Below are 26484 nucleotides of genomic sequence, written 5' to 3' on the forward strand. Positions count from 1 at the left end.
GGCCGCAGGTTCTGACGTGTGTGCAAAATTTCAAGAGTTTTTGAGCATGTTAAGGGCCCCAAAAGTGGCAAAAAGGCAAAAAAAAAAAATAATGAAGAAAAAGAAAAAAAAAGAATATAGCTGCGAGCAGCGATTACGGGCCCAAGCCGGTGGCACCGCAACCCCGGTGCCTTTAGGGTGGCGGTGCCGCCGGCTTTGGCCCTTCATCGCTGCTCGCAGCTATATATATATATATATATATATATATATATATATATATATATATATATATATATATATATATATATATACATACATATATATATATATATATATATATATATATATACATACATACATATATATATATATATATATATATATATATATATATATATATATATATATATATATATATATATATATATATACATACATACATACATACACATATATATATATATATTTATTTATTCATTCATTCATTCATTTTTTTTTTATTATTATTTTTTTTTTTTATTATTCAGATTTTATGATACACTCAAAATATTCCACAACAAATCCTTTAAATTTAATGTAAAAGTAAAAATGAAAGTAAGAAGTGTTGGGCTCACGTAACCCTCTCATCAGAATCAAAATGTTTCAACATTTGCGATGTATTTGGATGCTAAACTATTCTTTATTATAGGCTTTGTTCTTCACTCGTGTTCCAATATTGATGGAAAAAATCATCCTCTTCACATGCGCAAAAATTTGCTTGGAAACATCACAGTGGAGCGAGCGGTGCTTACTGTGAATGTACGAATTGTACTACTGACTATTTAGAGCAGTGTAATTTTTATATGTTAGGTTGACTATTTTATTATTATATTTTATTAAGGCTATAATGAACAGGCTGTGATGTCAAGATTGTAATGCTGGAGTGTGTGTGTGTGTGTGTGTGTTCATGTTTTTCTATCCCGGTGGGGACTTTAACCTGAATGCACACAGACTCATGGGGACTCGTGTCACAGTGGGGACCTAAATAGAAGTCCCCATGGGTAAACAAGATTATAAATCATACAGAATGAGTTTTTTTGGAAATGTAAAAATGCAGAAAGTTTTATGGGATAGGTAGGTTTAGGGGTAGGGTTAGTGTGAGGAGATAGAATATACAGTTTGTTCAGTATAAAAACCATTAAGTCCATGGAGAGTACCCACAAAGATAGTAAACCGTGTGTGTGTGTGTGTGTGTGTGTGTGTGTGTGTGTGTGTGTGTGGCGTGGGCGCGATTGAACAGTAGACACATAAAAACATACTCCGTCATTATACAGGACGACATTCAAACTGCAAAGTGTTAACTTATATTTGTGTACAGTTGCAATAAAACACAAAATGGTGCTTTTGTAAAATAATTTCAAGCAATCCACCCCCCGAAAGGCGCTAATTTTAAAATGAAACTAAAATGCTCATGGGTGCACGGGCATTCATAATGGTGCGCGTCCACGGCGAGGAACGAGCAGAACAGAGTGAACGTTTTTCAGTTAATTCCTACTTCCATAGGAATTCATTTGAAACGCTCGCTCAACCAATATAAATGTCAGTGCGGACGAACATATTTTACTTTCGTTTTTAAGTTAGCGATTAAAAAGCCCCCAGCGGTGTCACACGTCAGTTAACCGGTGGTAAAATATTCTCACCGTCACATACCTAGTATATTTTTATATAGATATAATAGGCCTACCTGATTTTGAACACAAGAGGGCAGTATAGCACTATGTTTGACTTTATTTATGTATTGTTTAGACTAAACAACCATTCTGGCAGTTTTTAAACTTAAAATTCATTCTTAAATTGAAAAAAAAAAAAAAAAATGTTTAGTTGTGATGTTTGTATACTTTTATATAGAAATAAATGGTATATAATTACATTTTTAGAAAATTTGAGGCTTTTAGTTTTTCCTTTTTGGACATTACTTTAATCCCTCGCCATAGCAAAACCGTTTGAGATATTTATTATCCGTTCACAATTTAGCATATTTAATGTATTTTCATCATGTTGAAAAAGTTTGGTGGGAATAAAATAAATAGTTTAAGAGGAGTGGCTAAAAATTCATAGGCTGATTTTGCAAAAAAATCCACATTCAGACCAAAATATCTGACTTCCTTTTGCTCTGAGCTAATGAATGTAAATTAGAAAGTTGTCCGGCTTGATGAGAACAATATAAAAACATTTTTTTTTTTACTGTATTTAAAACTAACCCCCCCACTTTTGTCAAAAGTATGTTGAAAGTGACACATTTCCTGCTGCCAGTTGGTGGCGCTATAACTTTGACTCACAATAGTCACATCCATCTGATCGGCCTCTTACCACGAACACACTGCTGAAGTTTCATCAAGATCAGTTGATGTATGCAGAAGTTATAACACTTCGTGTCTCTCTTTTCTCGCCATAAATTCGTTTCCTCACCACGGCCAAACCGTTCAAGATATCAAAAATCCGTCCGCAATTTAGCATCCTCAATGTCTTTACTTCATGCTGACTGAGTTTGGAGGTGATTGAATGAATTCTCTAGGAGGAGTACATCACATTCCACAGCAAGCGTTTTCCAAACAACCCATAATAGCTGACTTCCTGTTGGGCTGGCGTGAAACTTGACAGAGGGAAAGTTGTTCGGCCCGACGAGATCTATATGTGTACCGAGTTTCATATTAATTCATGCAAGCGTATTTGATATATGGACCAAGTTTTCAGACCCTGTTCAAGAGGGCGCTGTTGAGCCCCCTGCCACGCCCGTTTCTGAAACTTTTCACATGTCTACTGGCTAATAAGTGTTATGTGTCTGTCGAGTTTCATCCAATTTCAAGCATGTTAAGAGTCTCAAACGCATCCGAAAAGAATATTAAAACTTGATGCGTTGCCACGGCAACAGTATCTAAGATATCAATAATCCTTTCACAGGTCTACATCTGCCCTGTGTTTACATTATACACAGAAAGTTTGAAGCAAATCGGGTAAAATTAAGAGGGTGACTTCAAAGCATTTTGAAAGTGACACACTTCCTGCTGCCAGTTGGTGGCGCTATAACTTTGACTCACAATAGTCACATCCATGTGATCGGCCTCTTACAACGAACACACTGCTGAAGTTTCATCAAGATCAGTTAATGTATGCAGAAGTTATAACACACTTCCTGTGTCCCATTATTCGCCATAAATTCGTTTCCTCGCCACGGCCAAACCGTTCGAGATATCAAAAATCCGTTCGCAAGAATTCATCCTCAATGTCTTGACTTTATTCTCACCGAGTTTGGTGGCGATCGGATGAAATCCCTAGGAGGAGTATTTCACATTCCATTGTATGCGTTTTCCAAACAACGTATAATAACCGACTTCCTGTTGGGCTTTTGTAAAACTTAGAGCACGAAAGTTGTTCGGCCCGATGAGATCTATATGTGTACTGAGTTTCATATAATTACATGTAAGCGTGTTTGATTTATGGACCAAGTTTTCGGACCCCATTCCAGGGGGCGCTGTCGAGCCCCCCTGCCACGCCCCAGTACCAGCTTCAGCCCTGCCCTGATGGCCGCAGGTTCTGACGTGTGTGCAAAATTTCAAGAGTTTTTGAGCATGTTAAGGGCCCCAAAAGTGGCAAAAAGGCAAAAAAAAAAATAATGAAGAAAAAAAAAATAATCCTTACGAAAACAATAGGGCCTTCGCCCTTTCAGGGCTTGGGCCCTAAAAAATAATAATCCTTACGGAAACAATAGGGCCTTCGCCCTTTCAGGGCTTGGGCCCTAAATATTCCACATGAGGGAAATCATTGTGGTGTCCATGAAGATGTGAAAAAATAGGCATAAATCTAGCTTACACATTTACCAAAATTATTATACGCCTGTTTAAACTAAGCTTATTTGGGTGGGATGATGCTCTGATTGGTTTTTCACGTTACGCCCAAACCACACCTATGAGTAATGTAGCTACTTCAGACCAACCCATTTGAGATCCGCCCACAAATACTTGCGTTTCGCACTTGATACTTGAGTTTCAGGTCGTTAAAATAGGGCCCTATGTGTGTCTGGTCAAATATGACCAGCCTTTTAAAAAATGACTTTGTTTGTTATGCTATATTATCACCAAATATTGGATTAAATCTTTTTGTTTTTGTTTTCTTTCATTTAGGACTGGTTTTGCATTTCTTTTTTGGAACTGATTGATCGTAGGCCTCCTTTATCTGAGCTTATGCACCTCAGTGAAAAATGCATTATTTGTGGATGAATTTGTCAATATTCTACAAAATATAGAAATTGCACTGTTTATTACAGGAGTGTGCTTTAATGTTTAACCAGGAAGTTTGTTTTGAAATGCTTTTATTTTGTTCAAAATGAAACAAAGTCCCAGTCAAAAATGGCTCATAAATCTCTTGTTATGCTTTTTTATCACCAGATATTGAATTCAAACTTTTTGTCAACTTGTTTTCTTTCAATTAGGGCAGGTTTTGTATTTATTTTTGAAACTGATTGATCGTAGGCCTCATTGATCTGAGCCTCATTGATCTGAAGATAATGTTCACCTCTGTGAAAAAGAAAGCCTGTAATACTGAAAATAATTTGCTTGTGCAAATTAATGTGCGTGTGTGTGTGTGCGTGGGTGCGGTAGCACGGGTGTGCGTGTATCCACGCATGCACAGGTCCGAGGCCTTTATCTTTGCAAACACACATGTAAATATGTGAACATGAACATGAATGATGAACATGCTCCTGAAGCCTATGAATGTCTAGGAATGAAAATAAGAAATGTTTCTCTTATTTTTGATCTCCCCCATTCATTTTCAATGGATAGTCATTTTCAAACAATCAGTCAGTTTTAAAAATAAATACAAAACATGTCCTAATTGATAGAAAACAAGTTGACAAAAAAGATTGAATCCCATTTTTGATGATAATATAGCATAACGAGAGATTTATAAGCATAGTGTGATAAATTGTACAGAATATTTTGTACATTTTATTTAATGTTGCGAGTGGATAAGTGTTCATCTGAGTATGTGTGACTGAACGACAGTATGAGTTGCAGACAGTCCTTCTTTTGTTATATGATACGCTTTCCTGATGTTCACCAGTTCTGGCAGGAACTTCGTTTAAAATAGGGCGGTCACAATATCAGATTTTCACTAGATGATCATCGTGCCCAGAAGAATTCATGATAACATTGTTATTACGATATCTATAAAAGTTTTAAAAGAAAAAAAAATGCTATCAGTCAAATTCATCTTTAACTTTATGTTGTGTTTTCTCCTTTTTGGTCAATGACTCAAACTCCAAATAGGTGTGTTGGGAAACAGACAGTTTGTTAACATAATTGTAAAAAATAAAATAAAAAACTTCATGTTGATCAGCACGTCCTGCAGGCTGGAGTATCTTTTACGGAATTCAATAAACTGGCGAGCTAACTTTTTTTTTTTTGGTGCGAACCAAAGAGTCGCTTTCATTTGTCATCTCCTCAGACAATCCTCAGATTTTGTGTGGCAGTAGTAGCCACACACTTTGTTGTTGCAGTCTTTTTTTCCTCATTTTATGAGTGTTGGAAAACAGCATTAAGGTTAGGTACCCCCACCTACTAGAATTGAATGTCAACTAAAAACTAGCACAAAATTAACTAAAAACAGTGGGACAAAAGTAAGAAAAATCAACTGGACTTGGTATTTCACCTTTATCAAACAGATGCTGATCTGTGATTTGCAGTCGGTTTTTATTACAATCTTTTATTAACACCATAGTCCCAAATTAATTTTGCATGACTTGTTGCTGGCTGAATCTGGTAGCGCAACAACAAATGTTTTCAATCAATAACAGCAATCCTCACATAATCTGTAACCTGCTGAAAAATGCAGCATAAACAAGCTTGAATGACTGAGTTGGTGTAGCTGGTCCCATGCTGGATACCATCATCCAAAACACACCTTATGCTGGTGATTTTTCAGCAGGGTGGTTAGTTTTCAAATATACCGTCCGTCAAAGCAACTGTTTTAGATTGTCGACTGTAACCATAATGGTTTCTGACACATTGTTTATCTTGTCCTTGAACCTTTGGAAAAAAAACAGCTTGAGTCTCTTCCTTTGATGACAATTGAAATGAACTGAGCAGGAATAATATGAACATTCCCAGAAAAGATTGTTTTGAAGAAATATTGATGTTATTTAAGCTGGACATGGGTCAGAGTGGGAGGAGAAGACTGTACCATTACTCTTTGCTTTGATTGTAGCCCCCTCACATATGGGTGGAATTATGCGGATAAGAATCTCGCTTGGCTATTGAAAATGAAACATTAAAAATACTTGATCTAAATTATTAGATACTTTGCACATTTGAACTTGTTCTGAGCTTTTTCATAGCCCACAAACCTTGAATGAAATGGTTTCTCATCTCAAAGTCATGTATAATATAGTTGGGGAATTATTTACAGAAAGAATTGCATGTGGACTGTTGTTTCAGTGTAGTTATTTTTCATCTCTGGATCTCGTTCTCTCTGTCTTTACAGCTTCAGATAACAGTCAGAGGTTTCAGGAAACATGTTTTGCATTTGCATTGACGCCACAGCAAGTCCAACAAGTCAGCAGCTCAATGTGAGTAATTTTTTTTCATTATATTTCTTTCAGAAATTATATATTGGTGTAACACAGCAAAATCCCTAAATAAGAAGAGGAGTTTTTATAAGGCACTGCTTGTGTGATGGGATTCAATTGTTATCTCAAAGTAGTAGTTTTTACTTTCTCTTTTTGCAGGGACATATCGGGGCCCAAATGTGACTTTACTGTGCAAGTACAGTTACGGTAAGCCATTCATGTTTTAATGCACTGAAATGTTTCACATAAATATGATGTAAAGATTCGGAGCACTAGCCTGATATTTTCTGCTTATATTATAAATATGCACGTTATCCAGGTTTTGTCTATCAGAGACAAGCTGCCCCCAGGAGGACCACTTTCCCCCTAATCTTTGTGTTAAAGTCAATGGGAAACCGTGTAATCTCCCAGTAAGTTAAACTACAGTCCATTTGTCTATCTATCCATCACTCTAAACTGAGACACATGGTCTCTTTAGCTTTTTTAAAGAATGATGAAATTGTCCAAACTGTTGACCTCTACACTAAATTACATTTTCACAATGCTGTTTGTTTGAATTTTAACGTAAAAAAAATAAATAAATCATTCATTTTTCATTTATTGTCATCCTATTGTTTTTCACCAGGGATATCTGCCTCCTACCAAAAATGGCGTGGAACCAAAGAGGCCCAGCAGACCCATCAACATTACCTCACTGGTCAGACTGTCCACAACTGTTCCCAACACCATTGTAGTGTCCTGGACGTCAGAAATTGGACGGGTAGGTTAAAAAAAATCCCCATCCCCCCACGTCCCAATTCGTGAATACCAGAAATTTGTTTTCAAATGTTTTTTTCCCTCACCTCAGCCCATTACAGGAACTCTAGTTGAAATGAAAATGTATTTTTAGCACCTCATACGTGTCTTGCAGCCATTTGCAGTCACATGATGGCCAATTATAGCATTGGCTTTATGCAGTTTATGTGAAAAGGTCGGCATGTATGCAGTATTTTAGTGTTTTCTCTGAATGACGAGTTGAGGGATAGCTAAAAATAACCAATATCAAAATAAACTTGCCCTTGTTTCAGTCTTTTTTCAGACAAACAAGACCTTTTGTTGAATATTGATGGATAGGACATCAAACAGAAACATTAAACTTGAGCTTTATATTCATTTAAAAGCTTTGTCTATTCTGGGTTTTGTGCTCTACACTAAATGTATATATTTCCCTGCAGATTTATTTATCTGAAATACTTTGTGATCTTTGTGAATGCTCATCTACTTTTTATATGTTCAGGAAATGCATTTGTGATGAATGACTGCTCATGTTCATTAGCAGTTAATACATATTAAGAAAAATAATCTAGATTTTGATAAAATGGGCCACTGTTTACTTCTGAGACTACTGCAGGCAGACAGGAGTTCATTAATTTGTCCACAGATCCCTATATCTTATAAGCTAACACATTAATCTTCTCACGCACAAAACATCACTGCACCTACTAGTAATATTCAGCTTCATGAATTATGTCATTTCTTATCGTATAACTTGCCTCGGCAAGCAATAAGCAATCCTAGCGTTCTCTGTGGTAGATTCCTTAAATTTTTCACTCTTTCTCAGGAGTCATGAAAATTATATGAGCTGTACCCTCTCACTGAATCTGAAAGGCGCTTTATTATAGAACCTGTTCATATGGCACTGATAGAACGATGATGTAAGATCTGACCTGAAAATATCAATAAATTATGCCTGGAAGTAAACCTACTTCCCACTCTGTTATATCCTAGTTCTAGCATCACATTGTCTCATTGGGATGTTACGGGATGTCACTTTGTCTCTAGTAACGTATCCACGGTTGGATTGTTTTTCTTTTTCAGAGTTATTCTATGGCAGTGTACCTGGTCAAGCAGCTGTCATCCACACTGCTGTTGCAGAGGCTACGGGCTAAAGGCATCAGAAACCCAGATCACTCCAGAGCACTCAGTAAGCATACACTTTCTCCACAGGAATAGAGCTGTTCAGTTTGTTGTCCTAAAAGAAAAGTTACATTTATGAGCCCTGGGTTCCTTCTGGAGTTTCCATTGGGATTTTAGAACAGTAGTTTTTGATTTTTGTTGTTGTTTTTGTTTTGTTTTTTTGTTAAAGAATTTAATACTTTTATTCAGCAAGGATGCATTAAATTGATCAAAAGTGAAGTCAAGACTTTTACATTTTTACAAAAGATTTCTATTTTTAAAGAAATGCTTTTCTTTTGAACTTTCTGTTCATTAAAGAATCCTGAAAAAAAACATTAACCAAAAAAATTAAGCAGCACAACTGTTTTAAACTGTGATAATAATATAAAATGTTTCTTGAGCACAAAATCAGCATATTACAATGATTTCTGAAGTATCATGTGACACTGAAGACTGTAATGGCTGCTTTGCCATCACAGGAATTTACATTTTAAAATGTATTAAAATAGAAAACAATTGTTTTAAATTGTAATAATGTTTCACAATATTACAGTTTTTACTGTATTTTTGATTTAAAAAAACGCGGCCCAAAATCTTTAACTGTACTTTAGGTCTGTGTTTAACATTAATTGACGTTTTCTCGTTTAGTTCTAAAACCTAATTGCCTCAAATGTCAATTATGAAGCCTCTGTGTTTAATTTGCGTACAAGTTGCTAAATGAGGACTTAAACGACTGAACCGCTCTGTTTTTTAGTGCTAGTTAAATAAATAGAAATAGTCTCTGTGTCCTCTTGTCTCTTCCTCACACCGCACACCAGCCTAAGGCAGTTCAAACAAATTCTGAAGCACTAACATTTGTTTTCAGCATCATTACTCCAGTCTTCAGTGTCACATGATCCTTCAAAAATCATTCTAATATGCAGATCTGGTGCTCAAGAAACATTTCTCATTATTATCAATGTTGAAAACAGCTGCTTAATATTTTGTGGTAATTTCTTTTTCAGGATTCTTTGATGAATAGAAAGTTAAATAGAACAACATTTATTTGAAATAGAAATGTTTTGTAACATTATGAACGTCTTTACTGACACTTTTAATGAATCAATTGCATCCTGGCTGAATAAAGGTATTAATTTTATTCAAAAAGAAATACAAATCTTACTAATCACAACCTTCTGAGTGGTAATGTATGTATTAATTTGATGTATTAATTTGAAGTGTTTGGTCCTTTATTATAGCCAGCATTGGGGAAAGTTACTTTTAAAAGTAATGTGTTACAATATTCTGTTACTCCCTTAAAAAATTAACTAATTGCATTACTTAGTTACTTTTTATGGAAGAATAATGGGTTACACTTTATTTTAAGGTGTCATTGTTACAGTGTAATTATATATTTATGTACTGAGTAACATTAAGCAACTAAATACACTTACTATAGGGTTAGGGTAGGATTATGATTTGGTTGAGGGTTAGTTGGATGTAGTTATGCATAATTTACTGTTAATACTATGGTAAGTACATGTAACAAGGACACTGTAAAATAAAGTGTTACCGAATAATGTTAAACGTTACTTTTGCATTAGTTTTTCTCACCTGGGATTGGCTTGTTTGTTTGTTTTTTTATTTAATGTAAATGTAAAGTCCCTTTCACACCAAAAGTGAAATTAATAAGGAAATGCAAATTCACGCCTTTATAGTAGAGGGCGCAGTTCAAACAAACCTTTCAGCTGTGCTGTCATTCTGAAATGTAGAGAAGAAAGTTCAACACTTACTTAAACAAAAAAATGTTTTGCTTATATGGTTGAATTAGATCATCGAAGGTCAGCAGCAAAGACATTGGTTAATAAAGTGAGATTAAATACATAAAGGCCTAGTTTCACAGACAGGGTTTAGATTAAGCCAGGATTAGGCCTTAGTTAAATTAGGACATTTAAGTAGCTTTTATAAACATGCCTTAGGAAAAAAAAAAAAAAAACATTACTGGTGTGCATCTTGAGACAAAACAATGGCACTGACATATTTTAAAATATGACAGCGAACGTTGCTTTCAGTTAAAACAGCTCAAACATGCATTTTAGTCTGGGACTAGGCTTAAGCCTTGTCTGTGACACCGGGCAAAAGGATATTTGTATTATTTAACATTTAATTATTGCAGGTTTGCTTCATATTCTGAGTTTGCATTTCACTGTTTTTATTTATTTTGAGGAATACTGAATCTGAATACTGATTTTTTTTGTGCAAGTGAGATGAGTAAATGCTCACATTTAGTCTAGAACTACAATAACCGTCATGTTTACACAGCGCACACAACGCCTCTGCACCTTACTTACAATTTCTGTCAACATGGGGTCAGGAGAGCTGCCAGTCAATATGGGAAAACAAAATAACTTATATTACTTAGTTTGTTGTAAATTTAAAAGTAATGAGTTACTTTACTCACCGCTTAAACGTATTCTGATTATGTAACTCACATAACTTGTAATGTGTTACCCCAACACTGATTATAGTCAGGTGAAATGTGACCATATTCCTCCAGTTGTATTAATAACTCACAGATATGTATTAATGGCAGTGCAGTTGTAAAGATCTTTGTGGGTTTTGTGCTGCTAATGTGTGCTTTTGCTCATGTCCTGCAGTAAAGGAAAAGTTAACGGCAGACCCTGACAGTGAAATTGCAACCACCAGCTTAAGAGTTTCATTATTATGCCCGGTAAGCATTTTATCAGATCACTCATCAAAATCAAACAAACACACACATCCGGTAATGTATATTTTTGAATATATAAATGTTAGTTTAAGCCCAGGGACCGGCTGCAACAAACCTTTAAAGCAAAGAAAACCCTTAATTACAATTCGAAATGAATGATCACTAATCTTTGCTTAACAGGTTTGTTGCAGTCGGCTACAGGACCTTACAAAGACCATATGAGAACCAAAGTTAGAAAATACGTTATTGTTTAGGATTCTAATGTTTCAAAGTAGTTAAAGATCACACAAAGCAAATACAGATGTTTTTGATTTTAAACTTAAAGTGAAATCAGATTCAGAATGTTCTGTACATTATGACTCATAAATCTGTCTAAAACAGTTATACTGTTTAATGTCAGTTGTATATTGTTGTGATTATATAAGTTTTGTTCATGTTTCACTTCTTGTTATTTTCATTCTTTGGTCCATCTCCAAACCTCTGTGTGTGTGTGTGTGTGTGTGTGTGTGTGTGTGTGTGTGTGTGTGTGTGTGTGTGTGTGTGTGTGTGTGTGTGTGTGTGTGTGTGTGTGTGTGTGTGTGTGTGTGTGTGTGTGTGTGTGTGTGTGTGTGTGTGTGTGTGTGTGTGTGTGTGTGTGTGTGTGTGTGTGTGTGTTTGCCTGGATTGTTTCCATGCATTATGTCCGTGTGTGTTAATTTCTCTATGATTGTCTGTGCTTTTGCCTGTGTTACACAGCTGGGAAAGATGCGGCTAATGATTCCGTGTCGGGCGTTGACGTGTTCACACCTGCAGTGTTTTGATGCTACGCTCTACATCCAGATGAATGAAAAGAAGCCCACATGGGTGTGTCCTGTCTGTGACAAAAAAGCACCCTATGAACATCTCATCATTGATGGGTATGCACAACCATAATAGAACAAAACTGCACATGAAATGTATTTGATAATAAGGACATAATGCATAAATGTTACATTTGACCATTGAATGCAGTAATAAGGTTTTAGTGTAGAATGTATGAACTCGCACCTTTATTTTTCTATTATAATTTTCACTTTCTCTCTTATCTAATCTCTCCTCTCCAGATTGTTTATGGAGATTCTGAACAGCTGTTTAGATTGTGATGAAATTCAGTTCAAGGAAGATGGCAACTGGGCCCCCATGAGGTCGAAAAAGGAAGTGCAGGAAGTGTCTGCTTCATACAATGGCATCGATGGTGAGTTTCAGTCACTGCTGATCATCTCCTCATATTGTTGAGGAACTGCTGCAGGAGGCGTTTTGGGTGCATTGTTGAAAATTAAGAATTGTTCAAAAGCATCTTAAAACCCCTAATATAGCACTGGTCATTTTGCATAGCACTGTATTTTGGTGAGTAATGTAAGAAAAAATATCAGCACAGTTTTCTTGTAAAGACATACTTGACGCAATTATTGACTGGCAAGTAGTTGGTTATTTGCTGTGGTCCAGGGTTCTTTAGCAATAAGGTTTTTCTGGTTTGTGTGTATGTTTGTTTCTGGCTACCTTGAAAATATACACTAACGTTCAAAAGTTTGGGGTTTGTAAGATTAAATACATACTGTACAAAATTATAAACGTACACAAAAGGCCTATTTCTCTCAAATATTGTTTACAAATCTGTCTAAATCTGTGTTAGTGAGCACTTCTCCTTTGCCGAGAAAATCCATCCACCTCACAGGTGTGGCATATCAAGATGCTGATTAGACAGCATGATTATTGCACAGGTGTGCCTTAGGCTGGCCACAATAAAAGGCCACTCTAAAATGTGCAGTTTATCACACAGAACAATGCCACAGATGGCGCAAGTTTTGAGGGAGCGTACAGTTGGCATGCTGACTGCAGGAATGTCCACCAGAGCTGTTGCCCATGAATTGAATGTTCATTTCTCTATCATAAGCCATCTCCAAAGGAGTTTCAGAGAATTTGGCAATACATCCAACCGGCCTCACAACCACAGGTGTGGCATATCACATTTATACAAAAATATTAAGCAGCACAAATGTTTTAACATTGATAATAATAAGAAATATTTCTTGAGCACAAATCAGCATATTAGAATGATTTAGAAACATATAAAAATCGTACCCACCTCAAAGTTTTGAACAATAGTATCAAATAAGTGATCAAATAAAAAAATATAAAAAACTTTAGGACCCCATGTACACCTATTGTTGGCACTGTTCACCTGTGTTGATTCATGTTATTACCAGGTGTAAATGGGGCTTGTGAAATGAATATCTCTGATCTGTTAGAAGAAGGTGGAAAAATGATGAATGTGACATTAACCTTCACCCTGAAACTATTTTGTTTACAACCCCGCTGTGTCTGCATGTGTAATCAGGTGGGTGTCGTACGACAGTGTCGGAGCAAAACTCTCATACAAACGGCAACAGTGGCGGCAACAGCAAAAAAGTGGAGGTGATTGATTTGACTCTTGACAGCTCGTCTGAAGAAGAGGAAGATGAAGAACCCCCTCAAAAGAAAAGCTGCCCCTCGCTGTCTAGCCTCTCTCCTCAGATGGATAATGGGTAAATTATAATTTCAGTAAAACATGTCAAATTCTTTTCAACTCTTTGAATATGCACAAATAATGGCAAAGGGTCATTTGTGCTACACTTTTCTCAAGCTAACTTGTTTGTTGGTGTGTGTTTATAGGGTGTTGAATCTCCACAGACAAGCATCTCCTTTAAGCCGAACTCCCAGCATGCCTCAGGTGGACACCAATTACATTCCTCCTCCTCCTCCCCTTATTCAGGACTACCGCCACTACTACTCTACGCCCACTGACCTGTCAGGTACAACACACAAACATCATTAGAGAAATGTTTAATTTGGGAAATGTGCTCATTTAAACATCAATGTTTCATTTAAACTTCAATATACTGATTTGTCTCTGTTACCTCTTACAGATCTCAACTTTTTCCCTTTTTTACAAGGGGAGAATCATCAGGTAACACAATCCAAACATTTATCAGCCCGCTGTGATTGACTATCAATAGCTATTAATAGCAAATAGGTTAGTGAATGTTTTCTCTATAGCTGACTCTTTTTTTTTTCTCTTTTTTTTCTGCTGTGTCTCTCCAGCACTACAACATGGTGATGGCAGCGGCTGCATCTGCATCGGAAGATCACGACCTCCTCCTGAGTCGTTTCCTCCCGTACGGCTCGTCCCAGCTCTTCCTGGACCCTCCCTCCACCCCTGTAAGCAGCAACCTCCCTCCCATTAACGTCAACGGCAGCAGCCTGGTGTCCTCCAGCAGCCTACGGGAAAGCCTCGGACATCCATCTGCCCCACACCCCAACTCCGAATCGGCCCCCATGTCTGCCATATACGGATCCGTCCCAGACGTCATCTCGTTAGACTGACCCAGGACCGAACCCTCGTACGGGAAACTGACTGAAGAGACTTCCAAACATTGGGAAGAAAACGGGACATGCAGGATGACTAAAGGGTGTTTTTGTAAACGATGATAATCGTTGCCGTGTACAGAGAACAAATATATTTTTTGTTTTACTTTTGTATATACTTATCTATCTAGCTATCTAATGTATATGTAAACTTGAAAGAGTTTTCGCCCAACACGGCTTGCTAAGTTACTTTGGGTTTTAGCTCCTTGGAAACTGACGCTATTTTTCCCTTCACAGCTTCGGCTTTACCCCTTTAACATAATATGAACACTTTTTATGTCCTTTCCCCAACATATTCTGTGATTGTCTATATTTTGTCTTATTTCACAGGGCACAATGGCTGCGATCAGACCGTCTGCCGGACCCTTGGTTCTTCTCTCTTCCCAGCAAAACTTGACATGTCTTTGCCAATCACATTTCCCCTATACATGCAGAATTATTTTATATAATGCTTTTAAAGGGATAGTTCACCTAAAAATGACACTTCTGTCATCATTTTCATGTCATCACTTTTTGTTTCCTCCATACGATGAAAGTCAGTGGGTTACAGTGTTGTTTTTGACCCCACTGAAACATTCTTAAAAATATATTTTGTGTTCCACTGAAGAAAGAAAGTCATACAGGTTTGGACAGACATGAAGGTGAGTAAATTATGACTAAATCTTCATTTTTGGGTCAACTATTCCTTTATGTTGGTGGGCCGTTAAAAAGCATTCCTTCACCTTCAGATTAACAACTGGAAGTAAAAGCATTGTTACAGATTGCCAATATCTGACCTCATGATTCTTATGTGAAATGTAATTCATGACTGTTTTTAAAACAATGTAATTCTCTAACAGTTTTACATCCATATTTTTTCTTGCTCGATGCCAAAAGAACACTTTTTAGTGTTGAAGTTTTTAGAGTGAGAGCTTGTGAGTTCAGTGAACTTAAACGTATACCTTGTGTAGAAAGTAAAGATTTACTCTCTTTGTGGCTACAATGCTTGATTGTTCTCTCATTCTTTCTTCCGTCCTTCCGTCCCTCTCTTTTAACATTTTTCAGAAGGAATGATTTGTTGGGAGGTTCAGCAGTGGCGTAGATGGTGAGGTTACGGCGTCTTTGATGCTGCTGTGCATCCTTGACTTGTTAACTTTGTTTCGACATTGAACAGTGACTGAGGTCTCTGTTCATTTGTCTATTAGGTCATCTGTGCTTGGTACTGTGTGGGAAGTCCTAAAGCCACTCATCATTTCTTCTACCGTTTTGTCACGCGTGCCTTGTATGAGTGTTTTTTGCATGCGAACGACTGGACCTGTTATTTCTTGTACTTCAGTTCGCCTGTATTAAAATGTTCCTCATGGCACCCACCAGATTTGGAGCTCTTATCTACAGACTTAGAGTTTCTAAATGAATAATCCTTTTGAGTAACCAGTGGATGTCCTTTCAAGTGCTGCCTGGGATTAACAGAGGAAATTAATTGCAAAAGTTTTTTGTTCAAACAATATTTGAGAAAATTAGAATGGAAGATTGGAAAAAATAGTGTTTTCAAAAAGAAAACATGTTGGAAAAATAAAAGTTAAATTAGGAAGTTCAAATCTTTTTTTATTTGTACTCACATCAAACAGGCTAAAGTGTGTGTGTGTCCGTGTGTCTGTGTGTTTGCTGGTGGTGTGGCTCTCAGTGTGTTGACCAGACCTCTTTTTAAAGCCTAATTGGGTTTGGGACTGGGGTAATTGCCTGTGACAGAATCTAGCTATTGCGTCTTGCATTATTTGATGGACTGATGAGTCTCACTCTGTTTCCTTTGCCCTCTAAACCTCCTTTTAACATACATTTCTTCTGAAAGTATTAGATGTTTATCAGTCGATTTGTCTCTTGACTCTTAGATCGGTTCGAAATGTAATTGTTTAAGTAATTAACGAGATAAACATGACCGCGACAAAAATACATTTGCTGTTATGGCAAAATCCTTGTTACCAAATTGACTACTTGTTAGATCTCTAGCAGTGTTAATGATTGACCATATTTTAAGAAGTAAATCTGGACCGTTTTTGTCCTTTGTTTCAGTGTGTCTGTCTCACATGACATCATGTATTTGACAAGGTTTGTTACCAAGGGTATAGAAGAAAGGTTCAGTGACAAACAGAATAGTTTTTATTAATTTGTTCATTTTGGTTATGATTGATAAAGGGATAAGTTGTGTGTGTGTGTATGAATGTGTGTATGAAAGCGCGTGTGCATGTTTTTGTTTTTGATGTAAGGCAAACATTGTGCAAATTTGGATGTTCCAGTGATGTGCATTTATGTGTTAAAGTTGAATCCTCAACTTCACAACAGACTAATTTATATATTTTAGATGCAGAATTGTGTTATGAGTGGGCTTGGTGTCAAAGTCCAAGTTTATTTTATTTTCCAGTTCAGTAAGCAGACATCTATGCTCACTGCCTTAAATTTCATCCACTTTGTGTCTGTGGCATGTTTTATGGAAAGAAAAAAAAAAACGATTTTTAAGATGTGGAAGACATATTGTACAGTAGACCAATGTCAGTTTGTATAAAGTACTAAGTAAAAAAAAAATATTTATTACATGCATTGAAAGAAATTGTTTACCTATTGAATGTTACATGTTTATGTAGAGACATTTAGATGTAATAAAATGCATTGAGCTAACTTTGGCTTTTGTCTTGATGAAAAAAAGAAAGAGCTGGCTGAGAATGAGATGCATGATGTATATAAGAATTTACATTTCTTTTGGTGCATTTTAAGAATTTGGAATTCACTCCATTACATTAGAGCTGAATAGCTCTGCTACTTTAACTTGCTCACTGAAAAGTAACTTGCGCTGTCAGATGGGCATAAGCCATTTGAGTTGAATGGCATACTGTTCGGTATAAAGGTCAGACAAGCCTGGATCAATCTGTGAAAAGGTGAAGATTCTAAATTGAGAACTAACCAGGTGCCTGTTCATATTTCAGAAACAACTGTATCTGGGGCAACAAACTGGCACATTTTCAATTCACACAGGCCTAAGGCAGATTTAAGATTGTATGAAATGTATCAGTTTGGTTGTCTTTTTTTGAATGATAAAACCCACACATGAGGCTAACCAACCAACTCTTAAAACCTGTAAAATTAACATAATAGATGGTTTCTCACAATTTTAACCTTCTATTCACTACTCATTCTGATGGTGTCTCAAATGCCACATTTTAAATATTTCCTCATTCAACTGTCACATCAGATCCCAACTTAATGGAATAGTTCACACAAAAATAAAAAATCTGTTTTTATAAGTGTCTCTCTTCTGTTGAACACAAAAGAAGATATTTTAAAGAATGTTGGTAGTCAAACAGTTGACGGTAGCCATTGACTTTCCATAGTAGGAAAAAAGTACTATGGAAGTCAATGGCTACCATCAACTGTCTGGTTACCAACATTCATTAAAATATCTTCTTTTGATGATGATGACAACATTTTCATTTTTTGGGGGTGAAGTGTCCCTTGAAACATCTAAACCAAAGCCTTGAAGTGGTAGTAAGAAACCGTGTGAAAATGGTGTAAATTGACATGTGAACAGCAGATGGCAGTGAAAACTTACCAAGATGACAAGATCCACCTGTTCCCTTGCAACTCCACACAAAGCCGCTTTAATAAACCTCATCTCTGTTTAAACTCTTTTTTTGTTCTTAAAAACGTTTTTTTGTTGTTGTTTCTTTCTTCCATTAATGTATGCTATTTTATAAAGGTTTGAGCATAAAAAAAAATTATACAGCAAAAGCGGAAAAAGGTTGTATGTGCCTTTACTCCGCGTCGTCCTGTCAATCAAACAGGAAGACGAATCACTGCTCTCGATGGGCGGGAACATTAAAGAAGCGCCCGAGATAAATTCTTGGGCGCGCCGCATTGTGCTCATAGTTTTTGCACATTGAACTTGTTTGTATGTTTGGTAGGGTAGGATCAGTGATGTATTGTCAGTTAGCAGTTAAAAAGCCTAAAACTAAGTAATCAATGCGACTAAATAGGCATAACCAACTCATTATAGATAAGTACATATGAATCTAGTGTATAGAAGTAGCCTACATTATCTGTCGTCATGGGCAACACTGAAGTTGTGAAATCGCTGGATACAATGGGAGACAACAGTAATCAGAGTGGTGTAATCAACAGATCCATCAGTGATCGGGAGCGCTTTAAAAGCTTGGAAGACATTGATGTGAGCGCCGATGGGAGTCCGGTGCTGAGGTGCTTGATCTCCATCACCTACTCGGTGGTTTGCGTCGTAGGTTTGATTGGCAACTTGCTGGTCTTCTTCTTCATTCGCGTGAAACAAGACAGACGCACGTCCAAAATAAACTTTTTCATCCTCAATTTGGCCGTGACAGATTTTCAGTTTGTACTGACTTTGCCTTTCTGGGCCGTGGACACGGCGCTGGACTTCAGCTGGCCGTTTGGAGACGCCATGTGTAAGATCATCCTCTCGGTGACCGTGATGAACATGTACGCGAGCGTCTTCTTTCTGACCGCGATGAGCATCACGCGCTACTGGTCAGTGGCTTCGGCTCTGAAGGACAGCACTAGACAGACCAGCTGCTCCATCAGGTGGGTCAGCGTCGTCCTGTGGACCCTGGCCACCGTCGCCACCGCGCCAACGTCCATTTTCTCCACAGTCACTAACGTGGCCGGAGAAAAACTTTGTTTGTTGCGGTTCCCCGAGGGACAGTATTGGCTGGCAGTCTATCATCTCCAGAAAATACTAATCGCTTTTATTTTGCCAATGGGAATAGTCTCCATCAGTTACCTGCTGCTATTGAGGCTCATCCGACAGCGGAGCATGATGAGCAACTCGAAGCGAAGAACGCACAAAGTCACAAAGTCCGTCACCATAGTAGTCTTGTCGTTCTTCCTCTGCTGGATGCCCAATCATGCCATAACGTTTTGGGGCGTGCTGGTGAAATTCAACGTGGTGTACTGGGATAAGTCGTACTATATCGTTCATACCTATGTGTTTCCGGTGACTGTGTGCCTGGCGCACGCAAACAGCTGTTTAAATCCACTTATTTACTGTCTGATGCGCAGAGAGTTCAGGAAAAAACTAAAGGACCTGTTTCTCCGCGTCTGAGAATCGAAGAAGTGCACGCGCGTCTCCCGCGAGCCCGCGACTCTATCCTGTGGAACAAATGTGTATAGTCCTAAAGAGTTATTTGACCCAAAATGTAACTTTCGGTCGTTATTTATGCTCACCCTCATGTTTTTCAAGCATTTTTGACTTTACTCCTTCAGTGGAGATCAAAAGCAGATGTCAGTTGACAGGTTTGGGACAACATGAGGGTGAGTAAATAAGGACAGAATTGTTATTTTTGGGTGAACTGCCTCATGCGCTTGGTGTACATCAATTGAATGGTGTGAATGTCTTTGTATTGTTGTGGAACATTGTTGTCAAATAGGCTAATTCTCGATATAAAATGTTACATTACAGTTAAAACCAACAATTTAAAAAAACGCAGCTAAGTTCAATTTAGTGGCAATACCTTTCAAATGGCTGATATATGCTCATTATTTCTCTTCCAGTGAAGTTTTTTTTAAATTAATACATTATTGTGCACTTTAGTTCTCAATTCCAGGGGTTTGTGTAGGCTATGGCCTATATTGTTTTTATAAATTATAAAATTTAATTTATAAAATAAATTCAAATATGACTTGGTAAACACACAGAATATAACCTATGAGACGGGGAGGATTACTCCTCAGTATTAGCCTTTGAGTCAAAAGTCCAGTTACACAAATGTGTTTTCCCAATCAGTGTTTTTGTATGTTGGTTTCATACACCTTTTTCTTTTGTTTTAGTTTTGTAAATTTCATCCTCCAAAATCAAATTCCAATATCATCATATTTTGCTATATAAGTTGTGAAATAAATAGACACACTGACACTAGATTTAAACCGAAAGGCTGAACTGTGTTTTCAGGAGTATTTTGCATTTTGTCAGGCCAGGGCAAGTTGTCGCATCTTGTACATGTACATTTAGGTTACACTTTAGTTTAAGGTGTCCGTGTTACAGTGTAATTAATTATGCATTTAAGTACTGTGTAATAATAATTTACTTACTATAGGGTTAGGATTGGGGGTTTGGTTTAGGGTTAGTTGCATGTAATTATGCATAATTTATAGTTATTACTACAGTAACTACATGTAACGTGTAACAATGACACTGTAAAATAATGTGTTACCCAAATTTACACAGCATATTAATTGCAATATTTGTTGGTTTGATATTATAGGATTTTACCTTTGCCATTTTTGCAATTCAATTAATTATTCTGTTGTATATATATTTTACTGTTTAAATTTAGCTGAGATGCCTATAGGCTGTTTAATGGCCAGTTCCATTGTGACAACTTGCCCCACTGCAGAGAAACATTAATCAGAATGAACATTGTAACGAAAACTAGCATCCGTCTCCCATATGTACCTATTTTTTATCATAAGCCATTTAGAATTATAAAAAAAAAAAAAAAACATTCTCAGCATTTTACATTAGTGATATTACTACAATTAATTTAATATTTTTAGAGAACTTAATAAGGATGGACGCCCACACCACCTGGTTAACCAAAAGGCTAAGTTAAGTTGCCAACCGTTTGTCTCCCTCACACATTCTGAATGACAACACACTCTCTCTGCATTCCCCTCTTGCATTGCTTTCCATATCCAGTTTTGTCTCATTCTCATTTAGCAATACTGACAGACACTCCCACAAGCTCCAGGCCGAAAAACCACCATCCCGATCAGAGCATTCTGGAATTCATTAGGCAAAAATAAGCCGAAATGTGTTTCATTTAGTCGAGCAAGGCCATATCAGTTTCTCCAGGACATGTTTTTGTATCCTGTAGAAATGACAGCTCTGCGGCATGCAGTTAATTACCCAGAAATGGGCGATCAGGTTCATAACTGATGAGAATGCTTAACGTCTTGTTAAACGTGGTGGCTTTAAATCACTTACATAGTAAGCTAATGATGGTCATTTGCAGGCAATTTGGAAGATTTGAAAAGACAGTACATCTGCTGCTGTTTACCGTCACGCTCGCACAGGAGCCTTTTAATGGACACCCGGCGCAGAAGTGATGCTCTTGACGATGTTCTGTTGGTTATGATGCGTCACACTCCCCTGTTCAGACTGCGGAGAGGGCGACGGACTGTGAGGAACAGTCTGGGCAGCAGGCAATATTTTTTTTGGGTGCATATCATTTCCCATCGTAGACTAACCAAAAGCATCCTTTAAAAACAAAGCAGTAGCACAGTTATTATGGCTCTTATAACTCTGCTGCTCTCGTTTTATGTGTGCACTTAAATGTCATTTGAATACTATTTGTAATGTCCTGTTTGTGTACACACTGTGTGTCTATTCAAAGTAGCCTGTATGTTTTGACGAGTGCTGCTGCTACTAAAACAATCCTTCCTTGTATTTTGATGTGATGTGGTCACATGTGATGGTATATATGGACTACCTCCCCTTTCTGTTAAACGGCTCTTTGTTCCATCCAGGATTTACACTGCTGTGCTGTGTGTTCGCCTATGGATGTTTGTCAATATTACAAAACTCGCTTTGGTCTCCCGCTGAGTGTGCTGATATAATCAGATCCCCACTGTTAACAGGATTCCCTGTGGAGACATGGTTTCCTATTACCGAGTGAGTTAGGAGTGATGTTAGACACTTCTTAATGCACATCATCATATCAACATATTCCCATTATGATAAGAATTTTACCCACATTTAAAATTTAATTTGCCCCCTTTCTGCCCACAGCATTTCAGTAGTATTGCTGTCTGCCTCTGGACTTATTCAGTAACAATATAAACCAAAAAGTAAGTAAGTAAATGTACTGTACTACATGTATTGTAATTGACTTGCTTGTATTTTTGCACAGTTATTATCTCTGTTGTTGTAATTTCTTCTTCTTATTAGGCCTGATTGTTTGACCTTTTTAAATGAAATACATTTGATCGTGTCTGTGTTTTGTTTTGCTCTTCCTAGTGAGACTTCAAAGTCTGACAAAGACTATATAAAAGTTTTATAGAATAGTTTGAACAGGCTTTCAAAATCCAATCATATTTTCAACATCCGTTGTGTTGTATGGAAATATGATCTATCGGGAAATGATTTCAAACAGTTAAGGGACTAATTAAGCTTGAACTTTATTTGCATATAGGCAAACGAAAGATCTGTTTGATGTTGCAGAATGAACACACAATGGATCCTTTCTCACTGTCCATAGTGATGAGGATTTCATAAACCTTAGTTTGGGTATTTTATCAGTGTGTGTGTGTGTGTGTGTGTGTTACCTGGGAATTGAATCCATGAACAGGTTCAATCAGTTGAGCTATAATAACTAAGGCCAGCATTCATACAGTATGTCATGCTTGTTTATAAGACTGTTTCAGACATTTAAGCACTTCACTAAACCTTGTGAACTTGCCCTCTTGATCCCATCCAAAGCCCCTCTCTACTGAGAGATCTCTAGTGGTTATCTCTCTTCTGATGTCAAATCATTATGTAGTGGTGCTGTACCATCTCACTTCCCTACTTAACATAATACAATGTTAGACCTTACCAGGCTTTTTACAGTAAAATACTGTTCCCCTATATTACAGCAAAACACTAGCTATTTTACATATATTTACCCTGGAAATTACACCAAGGGTACAACAGTGTACTCAAGAAACCCCATTATCACCAACACGAGAAACTATCCAGGCTAGCTTCTTTTCATGACCACTGCTGTGGAATGATAACATGACGCTATACATCTCGTCCCTCCTTACGGGATATATATATATATATATATATATATATATATATATATATATATATATATATATATATATATATATTTTTTTTTTTTTTTTTTTTTTTTTTTTGCATATGCGTTGTCTGAAAGTCAACATCCCTCTCTGACACCTCAAACTTAAACTTGACGAGGGAATTATTATTCCTTCCAGCTAAAATCCACCTCACCAAATTTCACACTATCAGCTGAAGGTCGCACAGATGTTGCCTACAGGAGTGTCGAAACACTTAGTGTAATCCTTGATGATAAGTCACATTTTGTGAAAATCTTGTCCTGCTGATGGTCTAAAGGGGAAATAATACCTCAATAATACCTCATACCACAATCATTGCATATTAAGTTCCCAAATAAACGAAACATGGTGAATGTTACATCAATGTTAATTCTCTGTCATTGTAATTCATTTATAATTTGTTAATAAATGGTCGTCAACAATCTTTCAGAGGCAGATTATTAATAAATGAACTGTAGTCATTCATCAAATTGTTCTGCTAATATTATTGTGACAGTATGTCCAGGAACCAAAATTTGGCAGCGAGAGAGTCAAATTTCCTGCTAAATAACTGTATGACGTTGACCCGAGGGCTTATACAAGGACAATCAGGCCTCTTCCTCTTTCACTTCTTGGACAAAATCCATAAACAAGCATTGAAAAAAAAAAAAGAAATCCAATAATACTGTAAAATTTCGCGCAGGTTTATGGGAAAAGGCAACCTATCAATTTATACTGTAAATATATACATGTATTCAGATCAGATGTGCCAAATAACGAGAGAATAGTGCAAAAGTGAAATACAAAATGAAATACATTCAATTTATGGCAAAAGAGACTTTTGTTGCGGTAACACGTTCAAATCATTTCAAATGATTGCAAATGATTAACATGCAAACATTTTCCCGCATAAAGTGTGGGAAGCATAGCTTATCATCTGGACTGACGTTTAAAACCAAGGGTGTGTGTGTGTGTGTGTGTGTGTGTGTGTGTGTGTGTGTGTTTTACCTGTAATCTGACATTGCTCTAGCCTCACAGAAGCGCAAATGACGTCACCAGCTTCATCAACGAGCTTCTCGTTTCTCTAGTTCTTTTCAAGGCCAGAAGGGGGCAACACATCTCTTAAGTTGCATAAATATAACCAATGATAAACATATTCAGATATATATATATATATATATATATATATATATATATATATATATATATATATATATATATATATATATAAAAATGGTATTGTAAAACTAAAAAACTAAATTTATCTCCGATTGTGATTTATTATTTTGCACCAGCTATCACTACAAACTCCTATTTCAAACAAGACAATGTGTTTGAGTCTTCAGTGAAAATATAACTAGCATCATAATAAATATTGACTCTGTAATCAGTAGGCCTACTTACTAGGCTATAGTGAAAATCACTATTATACATAGGCTAGCTATCAGCCTACGTAACCTTTTTCTTTCCTGAACTGTAAGCTCCACCAAAAGCAATTCAGGTGTTGATATCAAATAAATGTTTTCCAAACTATCTCTCTCAATGCCCTGAATCTGAGACAAAGTCCAGCCTTTTCCCAGGTAAGGATGACGTCAGGCGCACAATAGCGTCTCCTGTTGTTCCCTGCTACAATTTCAAACGCTGCTAGGACCACGAGGAAGTCCCGCCCCCTCTAACGTCTGATTGGCCAAAACATAATTCATTCAGCTATGCCTCTCTACTATTGGTTTACGGAGTTGTCGGTAAGGAAACGGGTCCAGATAAGCCTGGTGGTGTTTCGCGTCAGGTGAAAAATCGCAGTGTGTTGTCAGACGTTAAAAGTTGTTTTTGCTTAATCAAACTAAACCGTAAAACGTAACTGTTGTTGAAATTTATTCAAATACTAATATACGCGCTGCTTTATATTTATTCAACCAAAGAGAAAACATGAAGAGTTTGAAGTATCGACTGAAAAAGCATGAAGTTACCATCACAGTAAGTTAAGAGTTTGAAACAGATTTGCTTTGGTTTGTTTTATTTTATGAAAACGACTGAATCGAAATTGCGTGATATTTGTTTCTTGGCATAGTTGAATTAATTCATATATCTTCCGGTGTGTCATTTCATGCACTACTCATAGTTGTTTTGTTCCCAGAGGATTTACTCAGATCACCTTGCAGTAAGGCAAATCTTTTGACACCTCATCATGTCTAATAGAGTAATCTTTGTGCTGCATGGTGCAACTTTTTGGTCGAACTTTGGAAACTTGTAATTACACTTGCCTCTCATTGCCGTTGTATTTTGTATTTAAAATGTGTATCTGTACATGTAGATAAGAGATCATTTTCTATTAGAATATCACATTGAGCTTCTTAAAAAGACGAAAATGGTTTTATTCTCCCCGAACATGCTATCTAAAATAACACAAACAACCTTAAATTCAGATGCAGCTAACACTTGGAATCTTTACCCTCCCCTCTTTTTAATTTCCATGTCAAAGAGCCTGGCACACAGAACCGTGTGGGAAGCTGCATGGGGGGTTAGTTATTGAGGGGCTTTTTTCAAGGGTTTTGTTTTGAATTGGCTTTAAAAGGAAGGGATCTCACTGCGTGCTGAAGATGATTCAGAGGAACTGATGTCATATTCACTCAGCATTTGATGATCATTGCTTTCTTTACTCTATGAGCTCTGTTTTGACTTGATGCCTTTTTGACACATAGGAAAGAAGCATTTCCACAGGCTTTCAGAGCCGGACTATTGTCACTGGTTGCCCTCTGACTTAACAGAACACAAAGGATCATGGGAGCACACCCTCTCTTTTTGTGACATGTGTGTAGATGGCTGGATGAGTTCTCTCAGAGTTTCAGCATTCATTCAGTAAATTTATATGCACAAATGTCTCGATGAAAGGGCCTTATTGAAAATATCCCCTGTGAATGAACAATAATTTATATCTTATATGATTTTGGGTTGTATTAGAAATAGACGAGTGTGAAAAGTCAAGCAGGAATGGAAGAAACATTTCTGGAATTACGAC

General features: G+C 36.9%; 3 protein-coding genes across 4 annotated transcripts in view; all 3 read left to right on the top strand.

Moving 5' to 3' along the window:
• The window catches only part of pias1a (protein inhibitor of activated STAT, 1a), a 48613-nt gene extending 31313 nt beyond the window's left edge, over window positions 1-17300 (top strand). The window contains exons 3-15 of one of the 2 annotated variants that reach the window (XM_081348365.1): window positions 6499-6583; window positions 6743-6790; window positions 6903-6993; window positions 7209-7343; window positions 8441-8546; window positions 11155-11228; window positions 11961-12121; window positions 12308-12438; window positions 13138-13197; window positions 13582-13768; window positions 13896-14035; window positions 14150-14190; window positions 14325-17300. In XM_081348365.1, coding sequence (XP_081204491.1) covers window positions 6499-6583; window positions 6743-6790; window positions 6903-6993; window positions 7209-7343; window positions 8441-8546; window positions 11155-11228; window positions 11961-12121; window positions 12308-12438; window positions 13138-13197; window positions 13582-13768; window positions 13896-14035; window positions 14150-14190; window positions 14325-14606 — 1541 coding nt within the window. In that variant the 3' untranslated portion in view covers window positions 14607-17300. The remainder of the gene's footprint in view (window positions 1-6498; window positions 6584-6742; window positions 6791-6902; window positions 6994-7208; window positions 7344-8440; window positions 8547-11154; window positions 11229-11960; window positions 12122-12307; window positions 12439-13137; window positions 13198-13581; window positions 13769-13895; window positions 14036-14149; window positions 14191-14324) is intronic. The other variant, XM_081348364.1, reaches the window with a different exon arrangement.
• A 1423-nt stretch (window positions 17301-18723) lies between these two features.
• On the top strand, window positions 18724-19749 carry rxfp3.3a1 (relaxin family peptide receptor 3.3a1; the record flags this gene model as incomplete). Its single annotated transcript, XM_081356250.1, has 1 exon — window positions 18724-19749. One exon carries the CDS (start codon window positions 18724-18726, stop codon window positions 19747-19749), a length of 1026 nt encoding a protein of 341 aa, XP_081212376.1.
• A 5466-nt stretch (window positions 19750-25215) lies between these two features.
• uacab (uveal autoantigen with coiled-coil domains and ankyrin repeats b) overlaps window positions 25216-26484 on the top strand; it is a 58942-nt gene continuing 57673 nt past the window's right edge. Inside the window, exon 1 of the mRNA XM_081359735.1 lies at window positions 25216-25442. Coding sequence (XP_081215861.1) covers window positions 25395-25442 — 48 coding nt within the window. The 5' untranslated portion in view covers window positions 25216-25394. The remainder of the gene's footprint in view (window positions 25443-26484) is intronic.

Source organism: Scardinius erythrophthalmus (genome assembly GCF_964197995.2).
Source record: "Scardinius erythrophthalmus genome assembly, chromosome: 2".
Classification (NCBI taxonomy): Eukaryota; Metazoa; Chordata; class Actinopteri; order Cypriniformes; family Leuciscidae; genus Scardinius; species Scardinius erythrophthalmus.